At 41.7% G+C, this 27,523-nt stretch overlaps 1 protein-coding gene across 1 annotated transcript in view; it reads left to right on the top strand.

Moving 5' to 3' along the window:
* The first annotated feature begins 797 nt into the window (after positions 1-797).
* SYN2 (synapsin II) overlaps positions 798-27,523 on the top strand; it is a 446,027-nt gene continuing 419,301 nt past the window's right edge. The window contains exon 1 of the mRNA XM_073592359.1: positions 798-1,264. Within this exon, the coding sequence (XP_073448460.1) occupies positions 987-1,264 (278 nt within the window). The 5' untranslated portion in view covers positions 798-986. The remainder of the gene's footprint in view (positions 1,265-27,523) is intronic.

Raw genomic sequence — 27,523 nt, 5'->3', positions numbered from 1 at the left:
TCACCATCCTTTACACAGAGGAGCCCTGGTCATTCTCCACACAGTGGTCACTTGATCATCCTTTTCACAGTGGTCTCCTGATCATTCTTCACATGGTTTTCCTCTTATTCTTCACACAATAGTACCCTGATCATCCTTCACACAGTGATCCCCTGGTCATCCTTTACACAGAGAAACCCTGATCATCCTTCACACAGTGGTCCCCTGATCATCCTTCACACAATAGTACCCTGATCATCCTTCACACAGTGATCCCCTGATCATCCTTTACACAGAGAAACCCTGATCATCTTTCACACAGTGGTCCCCTGATCATGCTTTATCATAATGCAAACAGTGGTCCTCTGATCCTCATGCACACAGTGGTCCTCTGATCATCCCGCACACAGTTGTCCCTTCATCATCATGCACACAGTGGTCCTCTGATCCTCATGCACACAGTGGTCCTCTGATCATCCTGCACACAGTGGTCCTCTGATCCTCATGCACACAGTGGTCCCTTCATCATCATGCACACAGTGGTCCTCTGATCATCCTGCACACAGTGGTCCTCTGATCCTCATGCACACAGTGGTCCCTTCATCATCCTGCACAAAGTGGTCCTCTGATCATCCTGCACACAGTCGTCCTCTGATCATCCTGCACACAGTGGTCCTCTGATCATCCTGCACACAGTGGTCCTCTGATCCTCATGCACACAGTGGTCCTCTGATCCTCATGCACACAGTGGTCCCCGGTCCTCCCCGGTGTTGGGATGTGGGTGTGGAGGGGGGGTCAGGTATCACTGCAGATTACTCAGCTCCTCCCCTTCTCTCTGACAGCCCCGCCCCCCGGGAAGGAGCAGTGAGCGGAGCAGGCAGCAGGAAGCGGCTCTCCGTTCATCTCTCCATCCAGAGCCGTCCAGCCGCTCTCCATCCTCCCATCCCCGGCTCATCCTCCGCTCATCCCCGGCTCATCCTCCGCTCATCCCCGGCTCATCCTCCGCCATGAACTTCCTTCGGCGCCGGTTGTCGGACAGCAGCTTCATCGCCAACCTCCCCAATGGTTACATGACCGACCTGCAGAGACCCGAACCCCCCCAGCCACCCCCACCTACCGGACCGGACCGGAGACCCTCCGGACAGACGGCGGGGGGATTCTTCTCCTCCATCTCCAACGTGGTGAAACAGACGGCGGCCTCGGCTGGCCTTGGGGAGCAAAGTGTGGGGGGCCCCGGGAGAAGGTCCCGAGTGCTGCTCATCATCGATGACCCCCATACCGACTGGTGAGTACCTACCGAGTCCTTCCCACCGACATGTGTCACCCACAATAATACATCTATTCAGGACCCCCCCAATAATACATCTATTCAGGACCCCCCAATAATACAAATATTCAGGACCCCCCAATAATACATCTATTCAGGACCCCCCAATAATACATCTATTCAGGACCCCCCAATAATACATCTATTCAGGACCCCCCAATAATACATCAATTCAGGACCCCCCAATAATACATCAATTCAGGACCCCCCAATAATACATCTATTCAGGACCCCCCCCCAATAATACATCTATATCAGAACCCCCCAACACTGACCACTGATCTCCCAATAATACATCTATTCAGGACCCCCCAACACTGATCACCGACCCCCCCAATAATACATCTATATCAGAATCCCCCAACATTGATCACTGACCGCCCAATGATACATCTATATCAGGACCCCCCAATAATGTATCTTTATCAAGACCCCCTAACACTGACCACTGATCACCCAATAATGTATCTATATCAGAACCCCCCTAACACTCATCACTGACCTCCCAATAATGTATCTTTTTCAGGACCCCCCAATACTGATCACTGACCCCCCAATAATATATCTATATCAGATTTCATTGATCTGTCTACATGGACAGTTCCATGCTGTCATCCCGACTGATCTGAGCCTCCTAAATATGATATATATCGTATGATTTCCTTCACTCATCTGTATTCATCATATGTTCTAAGTACATTGGGTAATCCCCACACTGACCCTTCCCTGGAAACATCCCTGTATTATATGATCCCATACAGTGGGTGTCCTGGCTGTCACCTAATCTGTGTACCCCAAATATTCCATATTGATGATGTGATTGCTCCAGCAGGTTCCATATTATTTTATATAGGACGTACAATTTCTAACATTGATCTCTGTACCCCCAATACTGTATTCCATATAGATGATGTGATTTCTCTGCTGAGTCCCCTATTATTTTATATAGGATGTACTATGCATCACACAGACCTGTGTATCCCATATATTCCATGTAGATGATGTGATTCCCCCACTAAGTCACCTATTATTTTATATAGGATGTACTATGCATCACACTGATTTGTGTCCCACAAATATTCCATATAGAATAATTCCCCTATTATTTTTTTTTTTTATAAGATGTCCAATTTCTGACATTGATCTGTGTAGCCCATATATTCCATATAGATTATGTGATTTCTCTGCTGAGTCCCCTCTTATTTTGTATAGGATGTATCTATCACACTGACCTGTGTACCCCATATATATATATTCCATGTAGATGATGTGATTCCCGCACTGAGTGGAGGTCTGTAGGATTCATTATAATACATAGGGTTCCAAATAGTGAATTGTGTACCCCAAATATTCCATGGAGATGTTGTCATGCCTCACTGATAACAGAGTCCCCTAAAATGTTATATAGATCGTCACGTACATTGATTAGGGCACCCCCAAAGTTCTGTGATGAAAGTAAATTTGTTTACAACAAAATCAATAGCTACACCAATAAATCAGATCCACTAGAATTGAATTGAATGTATATGATTACACAACAGGCAGAAAAAGCCCTTATTAAATGTATTATGTATGATTTTCTAATAGAGTTTAAGGATGCCAATTTAATTAAACATAGAAGGTGAGACCCCTAAATGTATATATAAGTGATGGTATGCTCTGATGACATTTGTGGGCCTAAAAGGTTATAAAGATTATTCATGTTGTAATCAGGCGAACTCCCTAAAATGATATAAAGTTTATCTCTGCCACTGTCGTTGGTGGGTCCCCCCTAAAATTAAATGCAGATTATTACTGAGATTAGAGGTTCTGTCCCAAACAGATGTGTAAATTATCACTGTGATTAGTGGGTCCCCCCTAAACTTATATGTAGATTATTACTGCCACTATGATCAGTGAGTCCCCCCTAAAATTAAATGCAGATTATTACTGCCACTATGATCAGTGGGTCCCCCTAAAATGAAATGCAGATTATTACTGCCACTATGATCAGTGGGTCCCCCCTAAAATTATATGTAGATTATTACTGCCACTATGATCAGTGAGTCCCCCCTAAAATTAAATGCAGATTATTACTGCCACTATGATCAATGGGTCCCCCTAAAATTAAATGCAGATTATTACTGCCACTATGATCAGTGGGTCCCCCCTAAAATTATATGTAGATTATTACTGCCACTATGATCAGTGGGTCCCCCCTAACATTATATGTAGATTATCACTATGATCAGTGAGTTCCCCCTGACATTATATGTAGATTATTACTGTCACTATGATCAGTGTGTTCCCCCTAAAATTGTATGCCGATTATCAGTGTCACCAGTGGGTTCCCCCTAAAATTATATGTAGATTATCACTGTCACTGTTATCAGTGAGTTCCCCCTAACATTATATGTAGATTATTACTGTCACTGTGATCAGTGAGTTCCCCCTAACAATATATGTAGATTATCACTGTCACTGTGATCAGTGGGTTCCCCCTAAAATTGTACTTAGATTATCACTGTCACTGTGATTAGTGGGCCCCTCCTAAAATTATATGTAGAGTATTACTGTCACTATGATCAGTGGTTCCCCCCTAAAATTAAATGCAGATTATCATAGACATTGTGATTAGTGAGTCTCCCCTAAAGCTATATGTATATTAATACTGTGATTAGCGGATTTCCCCTAAAATTACATGTAGATTATGTCCCTTTTGATCAGTGTTTCTCCCCTAAAATTATGTGCAGGTTGTTACTGTAAATAGTGGGTCCACCCTAAAATTATATGCAGATTATCACTGTAATTACTCCCCCCCCCAAAAAAATTATATACAGATTATCACTGTATATAGTGGGTCCACCCTAAAATGATATGTAGATTATCACTGTGATTAGAGGGTCAGCCCTAAAATTATATGCAGATTATCACTGTCACTGTGATCAGTGAGTCTCCCCTATGATATGCATAATATTACTGTGATTAGCGGGGTTCCCCTAAAAATTACACAGAGATTATCCATGCCCCTGTGATCACCTAAAACTATTTGGAGATTGTCCCTGTGGTTAGTGCCCCCCTCTAAAATTATATACAGACTATCACTATAATTAATCGTTCCACCCAAAAATTGATTAGAGGGTCAGCCCTAAAATGAAATGCAGATCATCAATGTCACTGTGATCAGTGGGTCTCCCCTAAAGATATATGCATATTATTACTGTGATTAGTGGGGTTCCCCTATGAAATGGAGATGAATTATCCTTGTCCCTGTGAATCCCTAAAATTATGTGCAGATTGTCCCTGTGATCAGAGGGTTCCTCCTAAAATTATGCATAGTTTTTGTGATTTCCCAATAAAAGGACAACTCCTCCAAAATGCATTATGATGATATGATTTAGCCAGTGTTTTAGGGTTACTCTAAAATCAATATTTTGCAAACCCCCCCAACTAGTGGATTCAGCTAACATAATATATAAATTATTTGATGCCTTCTATTGATTAGTTAATTTCCTTTTATGTGATTTCTCCAATGAGAGTTGCTTACCCCTTTCCATGATCCCCCCCCCCCCACAGGGACTGCCGGCTTCCCCTTGTGTTATGACGGCACTTCTGTACTGATAACATAGGTGGTCCCTGCAATGACCAATGTGCACCTCTAAATCCGTTATTATTATTATTATTGGTAATAGTATTTATAAACCATGACAACAGTGTGTGTGGGTATATATATGCATGCAAACACATATGCATAAATCAATGCACAGTGATGCAAATCCCAGTACTGTACAGAGGGAACAAGTCTTAACCTAAAATATATTTTGCATATTTTTATATTTTTATATGTAGTTGATGCATGATATGAAGTTAAAGAGTAAATATCTAATGACATTTGTATCAAAAAGAGATTGTTTTTGCTAATGCCTGTGCAGTGGATGGATGTGTAACATTGTTTCAATGTAAAATCAAACAAAAGTGACATTTGATAATATTTGTATCTCTGCAAACACAGCAATTTATTTCTGCCGGGGTAAGAATTTTAAGGACATTATTTGTGATCTGCGTAGTAAATAATGTCAAATATCTACAGATTTTTCCTGTATGAATGACACCTATTTAATAGATGGGATACATGATAGAACACGTCTATCACACTGGATCATGTATGGTTGGCTGTGTTTTCATGTTTATCGTGCACAGGGTGCAGGATTTTTGTTGCATTCATGCATTATATGTGTAATGTTCATGCATTGTATCGAAAAAGCATTGGTTACTTATAGACAACCTGCAGTAAAATCTACAGATAAAAAACAAACCGCTTTGGTAGAGCTTTAGGGATGAGCTGTCCTGGAATAATTCTTGTTTCAGTATCTCAGAGCCCCGAGTGCTGCCGAAGTGCTTATACAAATACTGACTTTCTCAAAGACAATATTTAGGCCTAGGCAAGTCCCAGCCTCACATGTCGTAATGCCCGGGCCTCTGGATTGGCTCCTGATATTACGGGAGGCAGATAGGTACCATACCCTGTGCTCCGACCTACAATGCATGGGCTGATAATATTCACCACTGGTTTGCTTAATTAATAATTACTGGAGACATTTGTGTGTGTAAAGCTGAGGGTGGGAGATTAAATGGTATTTCACTTTTGCAGTCAAATTGGGATAACACATTTTATATGTATTACATGCTCCAATTTATATAGCTTTAAAAAATATTTAAAAATTGCTGGTTACTTATAAGGGATCATTCACATGGGCAGCGGGAAGGAGGGGTAACAAAAGCAGTCAGTTGAGCAACAGTTTTACCACCCTCCCAATGACCATCTAAACACAGCAGTGCAACCGCTTATGGCTTTGCCCATGCCGTGGCCACAAAAGCAATGTAATGGCATGTCACATTCACATGTCGCATTCGGCAGGTAGTACAGCCAATGAAGGCAACTCATTCAAGTGGAGGGGGCCACATCACAGCTGACCTGTAACTATTTGGTTGGCCGGCATTTGAGGGTTAAAGCCAGCAGCGAGGAGGCACCTCCTCACCACCAGACCTCTGAAAACTAATCGGAAGGGTGGCACATAAAAATGAGCCCTAAAAGTGCTTTTTACTTGCTTAAAAATCCTGCCAAGCATTCCTTGCTTTGAAATGCTTAGGAGGGGGCTGTGGAGTAATGTTTATCCATGATGCAAATCTCCTGTTCCATCGTATCCCAAAGGTGCTCTCTTGGATTGGTGACTGTGGAGGCCATTGGAGTACAGTGACCTCATTGTCATGTTCAAGAAAACAGTAGTGAGATGATTTGATCTTTGTGACATGGTGCATTATCTTGCTGAAAGTAGTCATCAGAAGATGGGTATACTGTAGTCACAAAGGGATGGACATGGTCAGCAACAATACTCAGGTAGGCCGTGGCATTTGAACAATTCTCAGTTGGTACTAAGGGGTCCAAAGGGTGCCAAGAAAATATCCCCCACACCTACACCACCACCAGCCTGAACCATTGATACAAGGCAGGATGGATCCATACTTTCATGTTGTTTATGTCAAATTCTGACCCTACCATCTGAATGTCGTAGCTGAAATCAAGACTCCTCAGACCAGGCAACATTTTTTTCAATATTCTATTGTCCAATTTTTTGTGATCTTGTGCAAATTATAGCCTCAGTTTCCTGTTCTTAGCTGACAGGAGTGGTATTATGTGTGATCTTCTGCTGCTGTAGCCCATCTGCTTTAAAGTTTGATGTGTTGTGCATTCAGAGAAGGTATTCTGCATACCTTGGTTGTAACAAGTGGTTATTTGAGTTACTGTTGCCTTTTTATCATCTCAAACCAGTCTGCCCATTCTCCTCTGACCTCTGATATCAACAAGGCCTTTTCGTCCACACAACTGCCACTCACTGGACATTTTCTCTTTTTCTGACTATTCTCTGTAAATCCTAGAGATGGTTGTGTGTGAAAATCCCAGTAGATCAGCAGTTTTCAAAATACTCAGACCAGCCTGTCTGGCACCAACAACCATGCCACGTTCAAAGTCACTTAAATCCCCTTTCTTCCCCATTCTGATGCTCGGTTTGAGCTTCAGCAAGTCACCTTTACCACGTCTAGATGCCTAAATGAATTTAGTTGCTGCCATGTGATTGGCTGATTAGAAATATGTTTTGCCAAGCATTTTGCATGCTCTCCGGGCTTGCTTTACATTATACTTTGACCATGGATATACTACACAATATAAGAGCCCTATGCGGATGGCCAGCTCAGCCATTAGTGATTCCCCATTGGAGATTTCCATCATTTCTGTAGTCCTCATATTGCAATCTGACCTGCACAGGCACTACTTCCACACTTCCCATGCTAGGCGTGTCCAGGAGGCTCCTGGTTCTCAACACCACGTGTGAACAGTCTGAGTTCATCTATACATGGATTGCACCTGCGCCTGATAAAGTGAATTTTCACAAAACGCGTAGAACATTTTAGGATGCAATCTGTTTTTGTTTTTATCATGTATTTAATAATTCGTGTTTATATTAACTTATGTCTATCATTTATCTATACCACTGTGATCTTGTATGATTTTATATCCCCTTGAGCACTATGGCTCTACTTTTTTTTTTACCATTGTTGTATGTATTTATCTGATGAATTGTTCCAATCATGTGACAACTTTTGTAGACTAGATCATTCAATAAATAATTGCTTTTTACATTTTTCTTTACTTTATTACATTTGTGTGTATATCATGTCTACATACAATATACCTATGGTTGGTCACACACCTCACTCAAAGTCCCAAACCTCCATTTTGCTCTCAAGCAATTGAACAGGTGTACCTAATAAAGTAGCCGATGAGTGTATATACTGTGTGTATATGTGTGTATATATATATATATATATATATATATATTTATTTAGGTACTGTATGTTGGGTGAATGAGAACACACAAAAAACATATAGTGGAAATATACTTTAAGTGTTAGGGTAATGTGTGTTTCTAGTATATCATAACGTTTTATGGTTGTATTGTACTGTAGATGGCTTATTTGCCATATAGACAACCTACAGCTGACCCCAAATGGAGATGCTCATTGCTTGTTTTTTAACAGTCATGGTATAATAGTACACCATGACTGCCTGATGATGCAAAAAGTTGCTGTTGCCAGTCTCAAGCGCATAGATTTCATTTTGTTAGAACAGTTAGAAAATGTGGAAAATTGATTCCACCAGCAGCAGCATGACTATAGCTATGGATTAGAAGACCACACAGCTACTATGGGGCCCATCGGTGGGCAAGGGCCCTACTAGGGAGGTTGTCTGAGGTCTCCATTGCAGAATCAGATACATAGGTTCATGCTATAGCTAGTCGCAGATTTCCTTTGCATCCCCGCTGTCCGTTAGTAGATTTATTCCCTTTAAGCCTGGAACACACTGCAAAGTTCTTTTTCCATAAAAGAAAACTAACAGATGGTTATACCAACACTCTGCTATTGTATTTTGACAGGGGGACTCCCTCTCCCCACTAGAATACATTGATCACTGCTCGCAGCCATTGGCTGTAAGCAGTGGTTGGATGCTGGCTTTCCACCGTGTCCCTTTGACAAAAGCTGGTTGTTAGACTGACTTCTGCCAGGAATACAGGACACTCTTGAGAGCGTTTTCAGTATGACAACATTTCCATACATTGTATTACTTTGTCCGGAGTCTTCCTTTAAAGCTCAACTCCAGAAAACCTACATTTCTCACAGCCCTACTGCAAGGGTTAGCTGCTTGTTTAGTCTTGGAGACAGAAAAAGAATTTTTTCTTACCCAATCCTTTGCTCCCCAGCAGAATGCCACCCCCATATTCCGGTGGTAGACTGGCCCTCGGCATCTTCATGCCCAGTGCAGGCTATGGTCTCTGCATCTGTCTTGATGACATCAGAGGACCTTAGACTACCAAAACATAGGGGATAAGAGGCTTTGAGCACCATTCTAGCAGCACAGGGGAACCTGCAGGAACAGGAACCATGAATCAGACTGAGACAGAAGTGCAGTAAAAATCACACTTTTTAATAAAATGGTACATATAGAGCAACCTGGTCAAAACATAGCCTGGGTTCAGTAGCCAAAGCGGGTAGTCGGAACAAGCCAGTGAAACAGGAATCCAGAGATCAGCGTAGTAGAGGCAGTAAACAGGATCAGAAACCAGAAGGGAAGTCAGCCAGGCAAAAGTTAACAGGAAAACACAGCAGAGTATTTGGATGTGTTGACCAGGCAAAGGCAAAGGAGATCTAATTCAGGCATTTTAAATAGCCAGCAGGGCTAGCTGACAAACAGAAAATGAAGACCAGGTGATTCACTGTGGAATGAAGAGTACTGGCAATTAACCGACAACTGAGCACAGAGCTCTGAGGAGGAAGGGCTGAGCCCGGCCCTTACATCTTGTAAGTAAATCTGCTTTTCCAATCTCCCAAGTACTATATAAGTAGCCCCACTGCAAGGGAGATTTCTTAGATTTCCTGGAGCTCCAATGGCTATTTTGGAGGGATAAATCTGTTTGTCATCCCCCTCAGGTTTCTCTTACCCATCATATGTTCTATAGCTGAAATCTCTTCAGAGAAGTTCTCTGTATCATCACAGCTATTGTGATAATCACTTTTAAAGTGATGATGAGGGTAGTAAAGGTTAATCTCTCTAACAGAGTCCTGGATAGCAATTAAAACCTGACTAGGGCCAGCCATAGAAGGAGTGAATTTCATTTGGTGTCAGAGGAAACCTTCACCATGTAAAATGTAATCGAATGTAAAATCCGTCAGGCTGGCCAACTTGGGTACTTAGGTGCATTCAGCCTGCCCATACATGGTTTGAATCTCGGCCGGTTCCTGCTAAACCAGCCAAGATTCGAACTGTCTATGGCCGGGTTAACACTTCCCCCAGTCTATTCAAAACTATTAAGAAAGATTTAGGTTGAACATCCACTTTCTGTGGTCTCAGGTTGACATCTAACATGCAGGCAACTGCACTGGGCTTGAAGCAGACTTATAACCCAATCTTGTTCTTGGAAGCAAATTTCAAGGAAAATAAAAAACTGCATTTTTGCTTGGACATGATTGGATGATGGAAGGCAGCAGAGCCTTTCAAAAGTGCACAGTAAATTTGACTTTAGTAAATCAACCCCAGTGTGTTTTTCCATGTGGCAAAACTATGGAGAGAGCACCTGCTGATAAAGCCCACCTTGTTTCAACCAATAGGGTTCCTATGGTTCTGTATGTTCCTAAAAACATACTATTTTTTTTACTTGCTTTAGAAACTGAAGCTCACATACTCTATCTTTTAGGGCAAATGCAAACAGGTGTTTCAGGATTTACAGTAGTGAAGTGCACATTTGGAATGTAGTGTTTGAATTTTCAACTGGAAAATTGTCCCAAAATAATCTTGAACTGATCTTAAATCCAAGCCAATTTCTTGCATCTGACTTGCTTTTAAATCTGGCCCTGGACATTAGTGGACAGTTTTACAATATAATTTGGATTCATTTTACCCCAAAACAGGAGTGAGGTGGTTGCAGGAGCAAAACTGACTTTAGAGTGAAGGAGGAAGCAGGGGAAACTATGTCTCAATTTTACTGTATCTCTGGGGGAGAATAACAACCATAAAAGGTCTTCTAATCACTAATGCCACGTACAGACGATCGGACATTCCGAAAACCAAACCGTGGATTTTTTTCTGATGGTTGTTGGCTCAAACTTGTCTTGCATACACATGGTCACACAAATGTTGATGGAAATTCTGATCACCAAGAACGCGGTGACGTATGACGAGCCGAGAAAAATGAACGGATTGGAGGCAGTGTTTTTAGTATTATTATTGGTGTTTTGAGTTTTTTCCAATATGGATGTGGTTACACATTTCATCTGTGAGATATGTATTCAGTTAGTATACTATATACTACTGGTATACTATAAAGTTTTCTACTTTTAAAAGATTTTGCAGGAATGTGGAACTTGTTACAGAGATTGTTTTGAAGTTGTGCTCTTTCAATACATGGCTGGAAATAAAGATCCATAATCTTGTTTAAGGCTTTGTGAGATGAGTCTAGTCTATTTTTTTTTCATTTGCGAGAAGGTGAAAAAGTAATTTTCCTTTGAGAGATGTAACATATTTCGACCTCCTGGATATTATTTATTTTATTTTGCGGTGTTTTTCTGCCTCTCTGGCTGCTTTTCTTTATTTTATCTCTTCATTTATTTTTTTACTTTTATAAACCAAATAAATATTTGGCAGTTATTTGACCTTTTTTTTCCCACAAACCCCCAAAGGATCCAACAATCTGTAATAAGCAGAACCAATTGACAGCAAATTGTATTTCTTCAAGAATCCAGAGACATCATCTGCTCTGGTGTAAGTAGCTCTGCCACAATGATAGTTGTCATTGTTTCATTGAGGATTAGGGTAAGCATGGTCCGCACACTCTGGTAGGGAGATGTATCTACTAGAGTCCTATACAGAAATAAGGAATCAGGCAATGGCGGCTGGTGCTCAAAATGTTTGGGGGGGCGCAAACAAACTGAAAAATTCTGAAAATAAACCATCAATTGCAGCCTCGCTGTGCCCCAACAAACGCAGCTTCGCTGTGCCCCATCAAACGCAGCCTCGCTGTGCCCCATCAAACGCAGCCTCGCTGTGCCCCATCAAACGCAGCCTCGCTGTGCCCCATCAAATGCCGCCACTGTGACCCCCCCGCCCTCTTTACCTCTGTGCCCCATCAAACGCTGCCACTGTGCCCATCAAACGCTGCCACTGTGCCCATCAAACGCTGCCACTGTGCCCATCAAACGCTGCCACTGTGCCCAATCAAATGCAGCCAATGTGCCCCATCAAATGCAGCCACTGTGACCCCCCCCCCCCCGCCCGCTTGCCGTCTGCCCATCACTTACCCTATCTGTGTGGCGGGTCAGGAAGCAGTTGACAGCGGCGAGCTGTGTCCTCCGTGTGTCTCCTCCCCTCCTCCTTTATAGGCGTCCAATCACAGCGCCTGTAGTTTCAGCGAATCAGGTGACGGGTAACACACCCGCATCTTCTGATTGGTGGAGAGGCAGTTCAATGTTAGAAAAGCGAATATTCATTCATTTTTCTAACACACCTGGGTGAACTGCGAGCGCAATGCTTTGCGCTCTTGAGTTCACCTTTTTTGAAGCCTATTAGAGCCTATGTCTCTAATCGGGTGCTTCAAAAATACACCCCACCGCTGTAATTCAGGCACCCGTCATCCGAAAATAGGCCAGACACCTGAATAGAGGGTGGCGGCGGCCATGGATAGATTCATGCAATGCATGAATCTATCCAATTATTCATATAGGGGGGTGGATGCACCGCCACTGGAATCAGGAGGTTATACCATCCAGTGAAACCCAGAATTCCACCTCCCTCTTTCTGCCAATCCAGTTTCCTTGGAGCACCCCTATGCTCTTTATTTAAAAAAAATAAAATTATACATACCTTTTTTCCATGGGTCTTTGGTCTTGTCACATGACGTCACATCATGGGTCCTCTTCCCCATTTTCTTCTTCCTCCTTTAGCAGGTCCTGAATGATGCAGAAAATGATGCCATATAATGTTGTGTTGCTGACCTCTGCAATTCTCCTGTTAGCCCAGAGTGCCTTAGGGCTTTCACACAGGGCACGTCTGTTTTGACAGACTCCGCTTGCTCAGCGGGGAACGATCCGTTGATCTCCACTGAGCAGGCGGATGACAGGTCCATCTCTGCTCACTGTCAAGAGACGGACCTGTCAGAGCCCCGCTGTCCTCTATAGGAGATCGGATGAAAACGGATCCGCCTGTCTCTTTTCATTTGATTCCTTCCGATCCACCAAACGGATGGAAAATAGGGTTTCCATCTGTCTGGATTTGGCGGACCGGATCAGATAGCGGCGGATGTCAGCGGACATGTCACAGCTGACATCCGTCGCTCCATAGAGGTGAATGGAGTGTCCGATCAGGTCCACCTAAAAAACTGACAGGGGGACCTGATCGGACAGCATATGTAAAAGGGGCCTAATGACATTCCCATATTCCCATAGTCCCTGACCCTCATGACTCACAGGAGGAGGTTGAATGACAGAGTGTCAGTCCCGATGGATGGAACGTATGTTTTTTTTTTTTTTTTGTAGAGGTATTTTTTCTTTTTATTCTGGTTTAAATATTATGTGTATTATTGATATATTTTTTTTCTTCTTTCTTGGTTTTGTCTTCCATCCTGTGTGGCAATTAGTCTTATGCCCCGTACACACGATCGGACATTCCGACAAAATCCTGGATTTATTTCCAATGGATGTTGGCTTAAACTTGTCTTGCATACACACGGTCACACAAATCTTGTCAGAAATTCCGAACGTCAAGAACGTGGCAACGTACAACATGTACGACAAGCCGAGAAAAATGAAGTGTGGCTCTTCTGCTTGATTCCGAGCATGCGTGGAATTTTGTGCATCGGAATTGTGTACACACGATCGGAATTTCCGACAACGGATTTTGTTGTCGGAAAATTTGAGAACCAGCACTCAAATTTTGTTGTCGGAAATTCCGACAAAAAATGTCCGATGGAGCCTACACACGGTCAGAATTTCCGACAACAAACTCCCATCGAACATTTGTTGTCAGAAATTCCGATTGTGTGTACGCGGCATTAAAGTGTTACTAAACCCACAACAATAAAATCAGTCTGTATATGCAGCAAAGCATGCTTGTTATACTAACTGTGAAACCTGAGGGGTTAATCCACTGCATTGAGTAAAAAGGCTGTGTGATCCTGTCTTTTCTGATCCTCCCTTCTTTTACTGTCCCCAATCAATCCATTGGTAGAGCAGAGTGTGGAGAGTGGTATATATTGCTAGAGTTTTTTTTTGGGAGAGTACATGTGATCAGCACAGGGCCAATAGGCACTGTCCAGACAGAGGGTCAGGGGTCCTGCCGCCTCATAGGACAGTCAGAGGAGAATGAAAACTCCTCCTACAAGCTTTAACCAGTGCTTGGCCAATTACTGATAAAAGTCACAAGACTGCTATATACTGCTGGTGAAAAAAAGGTATTTAGCAGTTTATATTTATTAAAATAATTGCATACTGATTCATTCCAGAAAGGAGGCTGGAAGTGGATCGGTAACAAAAGAAGCTGAAATGCTGAACAAGGAAATCCTTTGGTTATGCTAGTATATGTATATCTGTTTACATGAGATTTCACGTTTAATTAAGCACTAGCCGACCAGCCGCTGTCATTACACGGTGGCAGGTCGGCTCATTCCCACAAATCGCCGTATCTGTACGGTGGTCTCTTTAACCAGCTACAGTGGCGGCCGCCATGTCCGCCGGCCACCAGCGATCGCTCCACAGAGAGCCAGAACGGGGATCTGTCAATGTAAACAAACAGATCCCCGTTCTGACAGAGGAGTTCAGAGTGATCGTCTGTTCCTAATGATTAGGAACAGTAAACTCTACTCCCAGTCAGTCCCCTCCCTCCTGGGGAACACATTGATCGCCCCCTAGTGTTAACCCCTTCCCTGCTAGTGACATTTATATAGTAATCAGAGCATTTTTATAGCAGAGATCAGTGACGTGTCACACACAGCCCATCCCCCCTACAGTTAGAAAACATCCCTAGTACTGACTTAACCCCTCCCCGCCCCCTAGTGGTTAACCCCTTCACTGCCAGTCTCTTTTTTACAGGAATCAGTGCATTTTTATAGCACTGATTGCTGTATAAATGAGTGGTCCCAAAAATGTGTCAAAAATGTCCGATCTGCCCGCCGCAATATCGCAGTCCCACTAAAAATCGCTGATCACCGCCATTATTAGTAAAAGAAAAAATAATAATAAAAATGCCATAAATCTATCCCCTATTTTGTAGACGCTATAACTTTTGCTAAAACCAATCAATATACGCTTAGTGCGATATTTTTTTTTTTTTACCAAAAATATGTAGAAGAATACATATTGGCCTAAACTGATGAAGAAATTAGTTTTTTTTTTACATTTTTTGGGGGATATTTATTATAGCAAAAAGTTAAAAATATTGTTTGTTTTTTTTTTCAAAATTGTTGGTCTTTTTTTGTTTATAGCGCAAAAAATAAAAACGGCAGAGGTGATCAAATACCACCAAAAGAAAGCTCTATTTGTGAGAAAAAAAGGACGTCAATTTTGTTTGGGTACAGCGTCGCACGACCGCGCAATTGTCAGTTAAAGCGACGCAATGCCGTATCGCAAAAAATGGCCTGGTCATTAAGGGGGCAAATCTTCCAGTCCTTAAGTGGTTAAACAGATGTTAAATATAATATAAATGGATTCGAGTTTTGTATGTTTCTGGGTTTGGTGTGTATTTCATACATTTCTCTGACATTCTGCTGGACATGTCTGGTGTAATTGCTGATATGTGTTCGGTAACAACATTAATATAATTTGATAAGTGACTTATTTTATAAAGACGGAAAAGCTACAAATCTATGAATTAAATAGCATAAACCTTGTGACATGAGTGCCTCATTCGCTGAGCACATCACACCATTAACCTTTCCATTTTTGTCCTCCATTCAGACAGTTACATCTGTCATCCAGGCATATGGCAAAAGCATCCATCATGAATCGCAGAGTTCCCTTCTACGTCATCAATTCAATTTCCAAAATGTGTTGCTGTATATTGATTTGCTGTCCAAGCTTAATGCACGCAGGTTGTGACTCCAGTCTGCAGGTACCCCAAAGAATATAGCATAGCCATTAGTAAGCCACTCACATAACCACATGCTGTCTGCACTGATGAATATCTGCAGCAGGTCTTTACTCTTTATAAAGCCACTTTTGGCTTTTGTGTATCAAGTACCTATTCTGCAGTGATTTCCAGAGCGGTTATTTGCTGTAGGTGCCGGCAGACCTAGGATACTTAGAGGAGACAATCGAGGAATAATTGTGTGCCTGAACAATTGATGCACAAACGTGCAGGTTTGTATGAGCATGTATGTTTATGCAATGCTATATGCCTTGGGAAAATTCTTCAGGCTCATCAGTTTTTCCTCCGAGATGAATCAGTTAAAGTGACACTCAACACACACTGTTTAATTTACATTGTTTTTTTGATGTCATAATGTGTAGAGTATAAGATTTCCTATAATTTGAGCCCAGTCTTGCCACAAAGAGTTAATCCAGCTCTGAGCAATCCTCTTTTATTTTTATTTTATCTAGTGAGAGAAATCTTAACAAACAGAGAAAAACTTTGTCAAATCCTCCCCCTTGCTGTGAGTGACAGGTGATTTACATATCTTGTGCACTAGCCTGAGATGTGCATTATTTTTTAATTCCCTCCCCCACTCCTTTCTTCAGCAGCTCTGCAAGGATTGGCTGTTCCACACCTCAGCATGATTTGGCATGCTGAAGTCATGTGGTTACTTTCCTGTCTTTTCACTGGATGTTAGAGATCATAGCAGAAGTTCAGTGTTAGAAATACACAGGAGAAAATGCATATTGACCAGGGGAGTGTAGAGGTGGGCGGGGAGTCTACTGACATCACGACTCCACCCACCGAGCTCCAGACAACAGACCCACCCACAGAATATGCAGTTTTTCGGGTCTCATAACAGACAGAGGGGAGACATTTGACAGGTAAAGATACATGCAGGAGGCATGTATATCCTTATAGAGAACCACTATGGCAGTAGTTTAGAAAGGATGACATTGGGTTTACATCCACTTTAAGCCCCGGACCATTTGGCTGGCCAAATGCCAGAGCGTTTTTTGCGATTCGGTACTGCGTCGCTTTAACTGACAATTGCGCGGTCGTGCGACGTGGCTCCCAAACAAGATTGACGTTTTTTTTCCCACAAATAGAGCTTTCTTTTGGTGGTATTTGATCACCTCTGCGTTTTTTATTTTTTTGCGCTATAAACAAAAAAATAGTGACAATTTCGAAGAAAACGCATTTTTTTTTACTTTCTGCTATAATAAATATCCCCCAAAAATATATAAAAAAACATTTTTTTTCCTCAGTTTAGGCCGATACGTATTCTTCTACATACTTTTGGTAAAAAAAAATCTCAATAAGCGTTTATTGATTGGTTTGCTCAAAAGTTATAGCGTCTACAAAATAGGGGATAGTTTTATTGCATTTTTATTGATTTTTTTTTTTTACTAGTAATGGCGGCGATCAGCGATTTTTATCGTGACTGCGACATTATGGCGGACACGTCAGACAATTTTGGCGCGATTTTGGGACCATTCACATTTATACAGCGATCAGTGCAATTAAAAATGCATTGATTACTGTGTAAATGTGACTAGCAGTGAAGGGGTTAACCACTAGGTGGTGCTGTAGGAGTTAAGTGTGTGCTAGGGAGTGATTCTAACTGTGGGGGGGGAGCTTTGTGTGACACAACACTGATCACCGCTCCCGATTACAGGGAGCTGTGATCAGTGTCAGTATCATTAGGCAGAACGGGGAGATGCTTGTTTACATTAGCATCTCACCGTGAGATGATCGCGGGTATCCCCTCGGATATATAGTCCGCGGGACCCAGGGTCATGGAGCTCGCGGCAGGTGCACCCGCAAGCCGCTTCTTCAAGGGCAACGTACAGGTACGTTAATCTGCCTGTACGTGCCCTACTGCCGCAGTATATCTGCGTGAGGAGGTCAGGAAGCGGTTAATGGAAAAAAAAAAAACCCATCTAAGTACATTTTTCCTAATTGATATACAGCTGTCATATCACCCAGCTCTCTCCCAGCCTGTCTGCAGGGACACATAAGCAGGAGGAGCATCTAGTCCTCTTCTACTCGTCACATGACCAAAATCTAAAAAAAATAGCCTTAGGAATACAGAGTAAAAATAAATACTTTACTTCCATTGGTATTCCATCCAGGCCAGGGGATTTGACAATTGCCATGGATCCCCAAGTTCAAGTCTTCTGGTAAATGCACTATGGTCGGCCTCTATTAGATTTCATAGAGGAACGAGGCAGGGGTGTCCCCTATCCCCATATCTGTTTGATGTTGTAATAGAGAGTCTTGCTTTGAAATTCAGGCAATCAAGGCTTTATAGGGTTATTATTGGCGGAAGGACAGAACATTTAGGGATATATGCAGACAACATAATTTTATATACAGTATGGAAGATACAAAGAATACATTAGGGGAAGCAATGAGAATAATAGATATTTTTGGGGAGTACTTGGACCTCAGTATTAACTGGCAGAAGTCCAACTTGATGCCTCTAAATCAAGATCTAGAAGAAGACGGATGCCATTTGCCTCCTAACCACTCGCTTACTGGGCACTTAAACCCCCCTCCTGCCCAGACCAATTTTCAGCTTTCAGCGCTGTCACTCTTTGAATGACAATTGCGTGGTCGTGCAACACTGTTCCCAAATTAAATTTTTATCATTTTTTTTCCCACACAAATAGAGCTTTCTTTTGGTGGTATTTAATCACCACTGGGGTTTTTATTTTTTGCTAAACAAACAAAAAAGACGGAAAATTAAAAAAAAAAAAAATCATGTTCCATAGTTTGTTATAAAATCTTGCAAACAGGTAATTTTTCTCATTCATTGATATGCGCTGATCAGGCTGCACTGGAGGGCACTGATAGGCACAGATAAGGCAACACTGATGGCCACTGATAAGATGGCACTGATGGGCCCTGATAAGATGGCACTGAAGTGCACTGATAGGTGTTACTGATGGGCACTGGCAGGTGACACTGATGGGCAGCACTGTTGATGAGGCACTGATTGGTGATATTGATGGATGGCACTGTGGGCACTGATGGGTGGCACTGTGGTGCTGGTAGACAGCACTGTTGTGCACTGGTAGGTGACACTGGCAGGTGGCACAGGTGGGCACAGATGGGCTGGCGGCTGCTGTCCTTGATTGGGACCGATGTCCCTCTGACAGCCGCTGGTGATCGGCTTATTTTTTTTTTTTTTTTTGCTGATAGCATGAGGAGAAATAGCCGATTACCGGCTTTGTTTACATCACATGATCAGCTGTCATTGGCTGACAGCTGATCACATAAGGGGTCGGGATTGACCCCTTACTCCGATCTGTGATCCAGCGAGTCTCATAGGCTCACTGATCACAGAAAGCGCCGCTGGTGCCCTGCTGGGGGCACGCAGGCCGCTCGAGCACAGGAGGACGTCTATTGACGCCCTTCCGACAAAGTAGGTCCGCGCTATAGCGTGGATCTGAAGCTGTTGAAGCGGTTAAAGTGGTCGATTCATTTAAGTATCTAGGAATACAAATTACCCTCCAACCCAAGGAATATATTGTGGCCAACGTGAACCCTTTAATAGAATATAATAAGAAAAAGCTAACAATATGGGAAAGATTGCCAATATGAGTAGCAGGAAGAATCGGGTTAATCAAGATGGTTCTATTACCAAAATACATATATGTATATTTGCATTCCCCAGTTATTATCCCTAAGCGTCTGTTTCAAAAGCTACACTCTCTTTTTATAGGATCTGTTTGGGTTAAAGGTAGTTGTAAACTGAAATTAACAACACTGCAAAAGGCCAAAGATGGATGCTGGAATGGCACTTCCAGACATTTATTTGTATTATTTAGAGGGGCAACTGAAATACTTAAGGGCATGGGTGACACCAGAACAAAGAGCGGGGGTGGAGAATCATCTACTGGGAATATTGCAGGTGGAGGACTTAATGATAGGACTAGAAGCTAAAGCTAAATATTTGCCTAAAGTGAAGATACTTATAGAGCAGTATGGAGAGAGGGTAAAAAATGAATGGGTCTCAGAGATCTCCCCTTAGAGACCCCAATGTGGAATAATCCCTCCTTAGAACAAATGAAGATATCCTCTGATAGTGAGTTTTGGAAAGCAAGAGGAATACTTACAATGAATCAAATATACGATCATGGGACATTGGAAGACATTTGATTATCTAAGACAACAATATGATTTACCCCAACATTTTGTACAAACACAGAGGAGTACCCAAAAAGTGCTATAAAATGTGGAATATGTGGCGTAATTCTCCTATGACTTTAGATAGAACAGGAATGATAAATTGAAAAGAAGAAAATGGGATTAAATGGTAGGTGGGATGTCAACCTGTGAGAAATGAATGATAATAATGTGGTAACTGTATTACGTTGAAGTGAATGGTGTATGTAAGAAGAATTAATAATGGAATTATTATTATGAATAGTATGTACATGCTTTGAAAAATTAAACAAAGAGATTGGAAAAAATAATAATAATACTTAATATCAATAAACTGTTTTTATTTGTCGTACACATATATATTTGGCATCAAAACATCATCCTGTGTCTTAGAATAAGAGGGAGGTGAAGACTCCATCAATCTACATGTAATATCACGCCCCCATTGTGTTTAGCTGGTTAGTGGGGATGGAGGAGGAGGGATGGAGTGGGCTGTTATTTACCACTGTGTGGACGCCCACATGTGTGACTCTATAGTCACATGGGTTGCTCAGATGTGATAGGGAGGAAATGCCCAGCATAGAAAATCACTGAAAACTGAGCAGGTGCAGAGTTGCCACCACAGCTGAAAAATCCCCAACTGAATTGAGGACATGAACAGAAGGTGGAGATAGAGAGCAGCAGGATCAACCAGGTTCTTTGCAGAATACAGAAAACTAATCCTATAGTGTCTGAGTGAGTATGAACAGCATTTAATACACCATTTATTGGTCCCTTTTTTTATATGTGGGTTTAGTGATACTTCAAGGGCATGCTAGCTCAGATCTTATTATACTGTAGACTCAAAATGTCACATGATCCCACCAAATATCACATTAAGGTCACATTATATGGCTTCTCATAAATGGGTAGAGCAGCTGTCCAGGTAGTGTTCAGTCTTCAGGTAAGAGCTATAAATGTTTTATACTCTTCAAATCCACTGGAAAGATCTAAAATTTTAACTGGCTATCCTTTAGCTTGCCAAAGCATTGAGTATTCTAATATTGCCATGTTTTATTATCATAAAGAAATATTTTTACATCCTTTGTCACATCTAAATGTTGCTTCCAGCTCTTTTAGCCATTTTCTATGTCCATGTACTTGGTCTAGCTTCGGCTGAACACCATTAACCTGGATCAGCTTCCTAAAGGCTTGTTCACATGGAAAACCAGAGATGGGAGATAACAGGGGGTTGAGCCGCAGTTTTACTGCCCCCTGACCACTTACACATAGAAGGGCTTGGAGCTGCTCAGGGTTGTACACATGCAATGGCCATGATGCTTTGCTTTGTGGCCTCTGTAAAAAATGAAACTGCATGTCATATTTGGCAGGTGTAACGATCGGTTCACACCTATACGTTTTTTAATGCTTTTTGCAGAAAGCACTACAGTGCATTTAACATGGTTTCCTATGGGGCACGTTCACATCTATGCTTTTTTCAGCCGCTGCGTTTTTGGAAAGGGACTTTTTAAAAATGCAAAACGGTGCGCTTTTGGTTCGATAGACTTCAATGGAGAAGCTGCAGAAAAGCACGGGATGAGTTTTTGCTGCAATCTTACAGCAATTGTGCTGCGATTTGCATTTTTTAATCCACCTAACAATAAATTGGCCAAAAAAAGCATAAACAATGCAAAAATGCATCAGAAAACACACGGAAAATGCATCAAAACACAGGTTCATAAAACTCGTTTTCATGGTGGTCTCCTCCGGGGCACATGTACCAGGGCAACAATACAGGCATACAGTTCTGAGACAGACGTCACTCTATAACAGGAACAATAACCTTAATGTCAGGATCCTCTGGTTTTCTGTTAATGAAAGGTTCAGAATTAAAAAGATTTAAAGCAACCTTTGAAATGACATTAACATGTAAACCTTGGATGAGATTTAGTGACAGAGTTTAGATCTGTTTTAAAATATAAGTTGCATGATGTTTGAATATACACTCTATTATCAAAAGTATTGGGACACCTACCTTTACACGCACATGAACTTTAATGGCATCCCAGTCTTCAGCAAGTTCCTCCACCCCAAACTCGCTCATCCATGTCTTTATGGACCATTGTTTGTGCACTGGTCCAAATCATTTGGTGGAGGGGGGATCATGGTGTGGGTTTGTTTTTCAGGGGTTGGGCTCAGCCCCTTGGTTCCAGTGACGGGAACGCTTAAGGCCTCAGCATACCAAGACATTTTGGACAATTTCATGCACCCAACTTTGTGGGAACAGTTTGGAGATGGCCCCTTCTTGTTCCAACATGACTGCACACCAGTGCACAAAGCAAGGTCCATAAAGACATGGATGAGCGAGTTTGGGGTGGAGGAACTTGACCGTCCTGACCTCAACCTGATAGAATGTCTTTGGGATGAATTAAAGCGGAGACTGCGAGCCAGGCCTTCTCGTCCACATCAGTGCCTGACCTCACAAATGTGCTTCTAGAAGAATGGTCAAACATTCCCATAGACACACTCCTAGACCTTGTGGACAGCCTTCCCAGAAGAGTTGAAGCTGTTATAGCTGCAAAGGGTGGGCCAACTCAATATTGAACCCTAAGGACTAATGCTCCGTACACACGGTCGGATTTTCCGATGGAAAAATTCTGATCGGAGCGTGTTGTTGGAAATTCCGACCGTGTGTGGGCTCCATCGGACATTTTCCATCGGATTTTCCGACACACAAAGTTGGAGAGCAGGAGATAAAATTTTCCGACAACAAAATCCGTTGTCGGAATTTCCGATCGTGTGTACACAAATCCGACGGACAAAGTGCCAGGCATGCTCAGAATAAATAAAGAGATGAAAGCTATTGGCTACTGCCCCGTTTATAGTCCTGACGTACGTGTTTTACGTCACCGCGTTCAGAACGATCGGATTTTCCGACAACTTTGTGTGACCGTGTGTATGCAAGACAAGTTTGAGCCAACATCCGTCGGAAAAAATCCTAGGATTTTGTTGTCGGAATGTCCGAACAAAGTCCGACCGTGTGTACGGGGCATAAGACTGGGATGCCATTAAAGTTCATGTGCGTGTAAAGGCAGGTGTCCCAATACTTTTGGTATTATAGTGTATTATAAGTGGTTGTGTGCATTTAATGTTTAATCCAAACCCCTTTTTCCTTATGTAATGGATGAAATGATAATATCAAATATCAAAATACAAAAGGCAGAGAACACACCAATAAAGTGTAGCAATTTACTTTATTGGTTAAAATGTAACCATTGGATAATGTACGTTTTTCCACTTTAATGTATTTGGATTATAGCACAGATCCAGCGCTCTGGCTGTTGATCAATGTATTTCTCGCAGTGATAAATGGCTTCTTGTACACTGTGCAGAGCAGGAGGGGGAATTTTTATTACAAGACAGTACAATATATTTTTATAACTATCATATATACAGTGCTAGCAAGTTTATTTATTACAGGCATTTATTTAGCACCAGCAGTTTTAGGCTTTACATGTTGTACATTTACATCAGTTCCTGTTCTCAGCTTACAATCTAATGCTGTGTATACACACACAGAATATTTTCAGCTGAACGAAAATAAGCTAACAGATCTCCCCATCCACGCTATACAATGCAGATTGAGGAATCTCCTGCTGTGCCAATTGCATTCTGACAGCCACAGCAGGCACTCTTTAGAATACCGATACAATACAGATGCAGCCGCTGTTTGGCTGACAGTTTTCTGACCAACGCCTTCATTTTTTCAATTAAAGGATGTCGGGCAGGAGGCAGCCAACAGGGCTACCCACGTAGCAAATGTTTGCGTGTTGCTAAGGAACTGGACAAAATTCATATAGTGGATACGTAGCCTAAGGTTCTATTTCACATGCACACACACATAACAGGGTCAATAAAGAGAGGAGCCAAAAAAACAACCAGTGTTGGTGGAAATCTACACAAGCACAGGGAGAACATGTGAACTCCATGCAAGTAGTGTCTTGGTTGGGGTTCAAACTGAATATAGCTGCTAACTAGGGATGCACCGATATCAGTACCGAGACTTGGCATTTTCGGGGGTATCGGTACTCGTGAAAATTCACCGATACCAGAAACCGATACCGGAAGTGACGTCAGCTTGGGCAGAGCTTGGGAACCGGATAAGGATAAGAGTGCTGTTTCCCTCATGACAGACATGTGTTTTGCTGCTGCTGCGCCTGCTACATGACTGCCCCACATGGCATAAAAATTTTTTTATATAACATGCTCTGTGCAATTTGCGCTTTAACAGCTTTGTGACCAGCAAATAAACATGTTTTCTTTCATAATCTTTTGACTGTGTTTCATTTCCTCATATTATGGTGAAAATGTGTAATTTTTCATTATCAAAAAAAAAAAAAGGTCACATGACCAAAATCGGGTATCGGTAATTGATATCGGCAAGTACATGATGTCAAGTATCAGTACTCGTACTCGGTGTCAAAAAAGTGGCATCGGTGCATCCCTACTGCTAACGACTGAATCTCTGTGTCTCCCCAAGCAGGGTGGCTACATTGGGCTTCTAGTTAGTGTCAGGTGAAATACACACGTGTTTAGACTTTGGTCTGAGCTACTAACTGCATACATCTACAGTATATTGTTTGTACTGGTTTACTGGAGTTTGTGTTTTTTTTTATTACCTTCTAAAAAGTGTTATCATATCCTACCATTATTGTGGTTTTCATCAACGCTTCCATACTTGCTCTTTGTAGTGTGGTTGATCGCTGTAAGAAAACATTTTTTGCTTATATGGCTTTGTGGTTGTACCTAGACATTTGGTTGGTGGAAATATAGAGGGGGCAGAACCTATTTTAGTGGAGCATTCTAGACATTGTAGATGTAGAGACAAGACCAGAGATATAGTGGGCAGAGTTGGTTATGATTATATTGGACAGGGTGGAGGAGTGGTATATGTCTAGTCCATCAGCCTGGGTTATTTAGCAGTTCATCATCATGGGGGCACTGAGGACAATCGTCATTCTAGAAGGTCTGCAGGTCTGTGTGAATCAGAACGGGAAGGAAAGAGAGGTGGTTGTTGGTGGATCACTTTCAAGGTTGAAGCCCTACTCCACAATGTGGATCTTGTTCTCCAGTACATTCCCCCACCTGCCAGAGCTCACAATCCCATGCAATTCCTTTGAATAAATATTTAGTATGCATGAGTAGTTCCAATCTCAGCAGTTCACATGACAGTTGTAAATAATGGATAGCTTCCTTTCAAGCCATCCACTCTGTACAATTGCGTTACTAGCTGTGATTGGTCACGGTGATCATATGGTACAGACTGGGCCAATCACAGCCCATCTGTGCCATGTGACCAGCTGTGGCCAATCAGCTAATCACAACAAAACAAACTGAATCAATTTTATTCAGTCAAATGTTTGCTTATAGCAATGAAATTCAATACTTATCACTTCCCCACTATTGTATTATGGTAACATTATAATACTCTGGTCAAAGTATGTTAAAAAAATTGTAAAAAAAAGAAAAAAAAAATCATAAATACTGAGGAAAAAAATATATATTATTTTTTTCCGTACTGTCATCAGTTAGTATCCCTGATCACTGCCACACTAGTTAAATGATGATGCTGTACTGCACTGGGGACAGTATGTAAAAAAAAAAAAAAAAAAAACAAAAAAAAAAAAAAAACATTTTTTATATATTTATTTTGCAAAAATGATAACAAAACAATTACAACTTCAAAAACCTTGCCATGCCTCTTACTAAATACCTTGGACTGTCTACATTCCAAAAAGGGGTCATTTGGGGGGTATTTGTCCTGACATTTTTTTGGTCTCAATTTTTTTGGCCTAAATTTAAGAACAATTATTTATTTGCAAAATTTTATGACAAAAACTAAGAAAAACACACTTTTTTCTGTCTTTTTTTTCATTTATTTAGCAATTAATAAAAAACCCAGTGTTGATTAAATACCACCAAAAAAGAAAGCTCTGGTTGTGTGAACAAAGTGATAAAAATTTTGTTTGGGTACAGTGTTACATGAACACGCAATTGTCTTTCAAATTGAGACAGCGCTGAAAATTGGCCTGGGCAGGAAGGGGGTGAAAGTGCCCGGTATTGAAGTGGTTAAGCAGCATGAAGGCAGTTGGTGGTCCTTGTAATAATCCATGACGTATATATTATACTACAAGTATCATACCATTACAGAGAGTGTAATGACTGCATTTTTTTTTTTACTTTAAATTACAGCTAAATGTGTTATTGAAATCTGCAAAGTGTTTAAAAAGATGTGCATCAGAGTTTTGTATATGGTCACTGCAGTCAAGTATTATGTTGCATCTGGATTCTTACTTGTGTTTGATCCACTCAGCAGAATATCATTTTGATTCTACTTGAGTAATGCACCTGGTGTATTTGCAACAACTTTACTAAGAAAAAGGGCAAAACCTTTTGAATAGTACAGATAAAATAAAAAGAAAATGTGTAGTGTTCGTGCTTGCAGACACAAATCACACAGTTAAGAAATTGCAGTTGAAGAGTGCAAGTAAAACACCCAATAGATGTTGTGGAGGTCATGGCATTTTATTAAAAGAGAAGTTCTGGATTATAAAAAAAACAATGTATACTCACCTAGGTGGATGCAGCATCGATCTCTACAGTGAGAACTGAGCAATCAAACACCACTGAACGCTCAGTTCTCCTCCTGCACTCTGAGCAGGGAGCTGTGACTGTCAGTGAGCAGCTCTCTGCTCTCCCCTCCAGTGCTCACTGGAGTGCTAGGCTGTGAAGGGGGGGGGGGGGGGTTGGCTCAGGCTCTCAGTGGATTTATGAAAGGCCAAGCAATGTGTGCCAGTTCAGGCTTCTGAGCAGGTACCAACTATATGGTCATGATCTTTCCCGAGCCTGGACTGGCTGAGTGACGTCGGCCTACAGCGGGCTGTAACCCGCTGTCCGCTGAAAAAAGCTTTGGCCCTATTTTTCCTTTAAGGGGTGACGTAATCCAATACACCAATAAACCAATAAACCAATACATCATAACATTATAACTGCCAGCTTATGGTCTAGCTTTAGCAGTGCAGGCCAAACTCAAATAACTAAAAATTGCACAGATCAAGGCCATCCAGCTATACAATGAATGACCATCCCCCACTAATAAAAGCAGCAAAAGCAGGGATGAGGTGCAGCTTAACGCTGGTCTTATACGATAGCATTAAAATTAATCTACTGCACATACAGTCAAAGTCCACCTTATCTAGCCAGTAGAAGACACACAGTAGAGGCCGGTTCCTTAGGTATCCGACAATCGTGAAGATGTTTAGTTGAGATAAGTGGGTCTGGTTCCCATTTGGTGG

This window comes from Aquarana catesbeiana, linkage group LG07 (genome assembly GCF_042186555.1).
Source record: "Aquarana catesbeiana isolate 2022-GZ linkage group LG07, ASM4218655v1, whole genome shotgun sequence".
NCBI lineage: Eukaryota > Metazoa > Chordata > Amphibia > Anura > Ranidae > Aquarana > Aquarana catesbeiana.
Note: the sequence above shows the minus strand (reverse complement) of the source record. Positions and strands in the feature narration are given on the sequence as shown.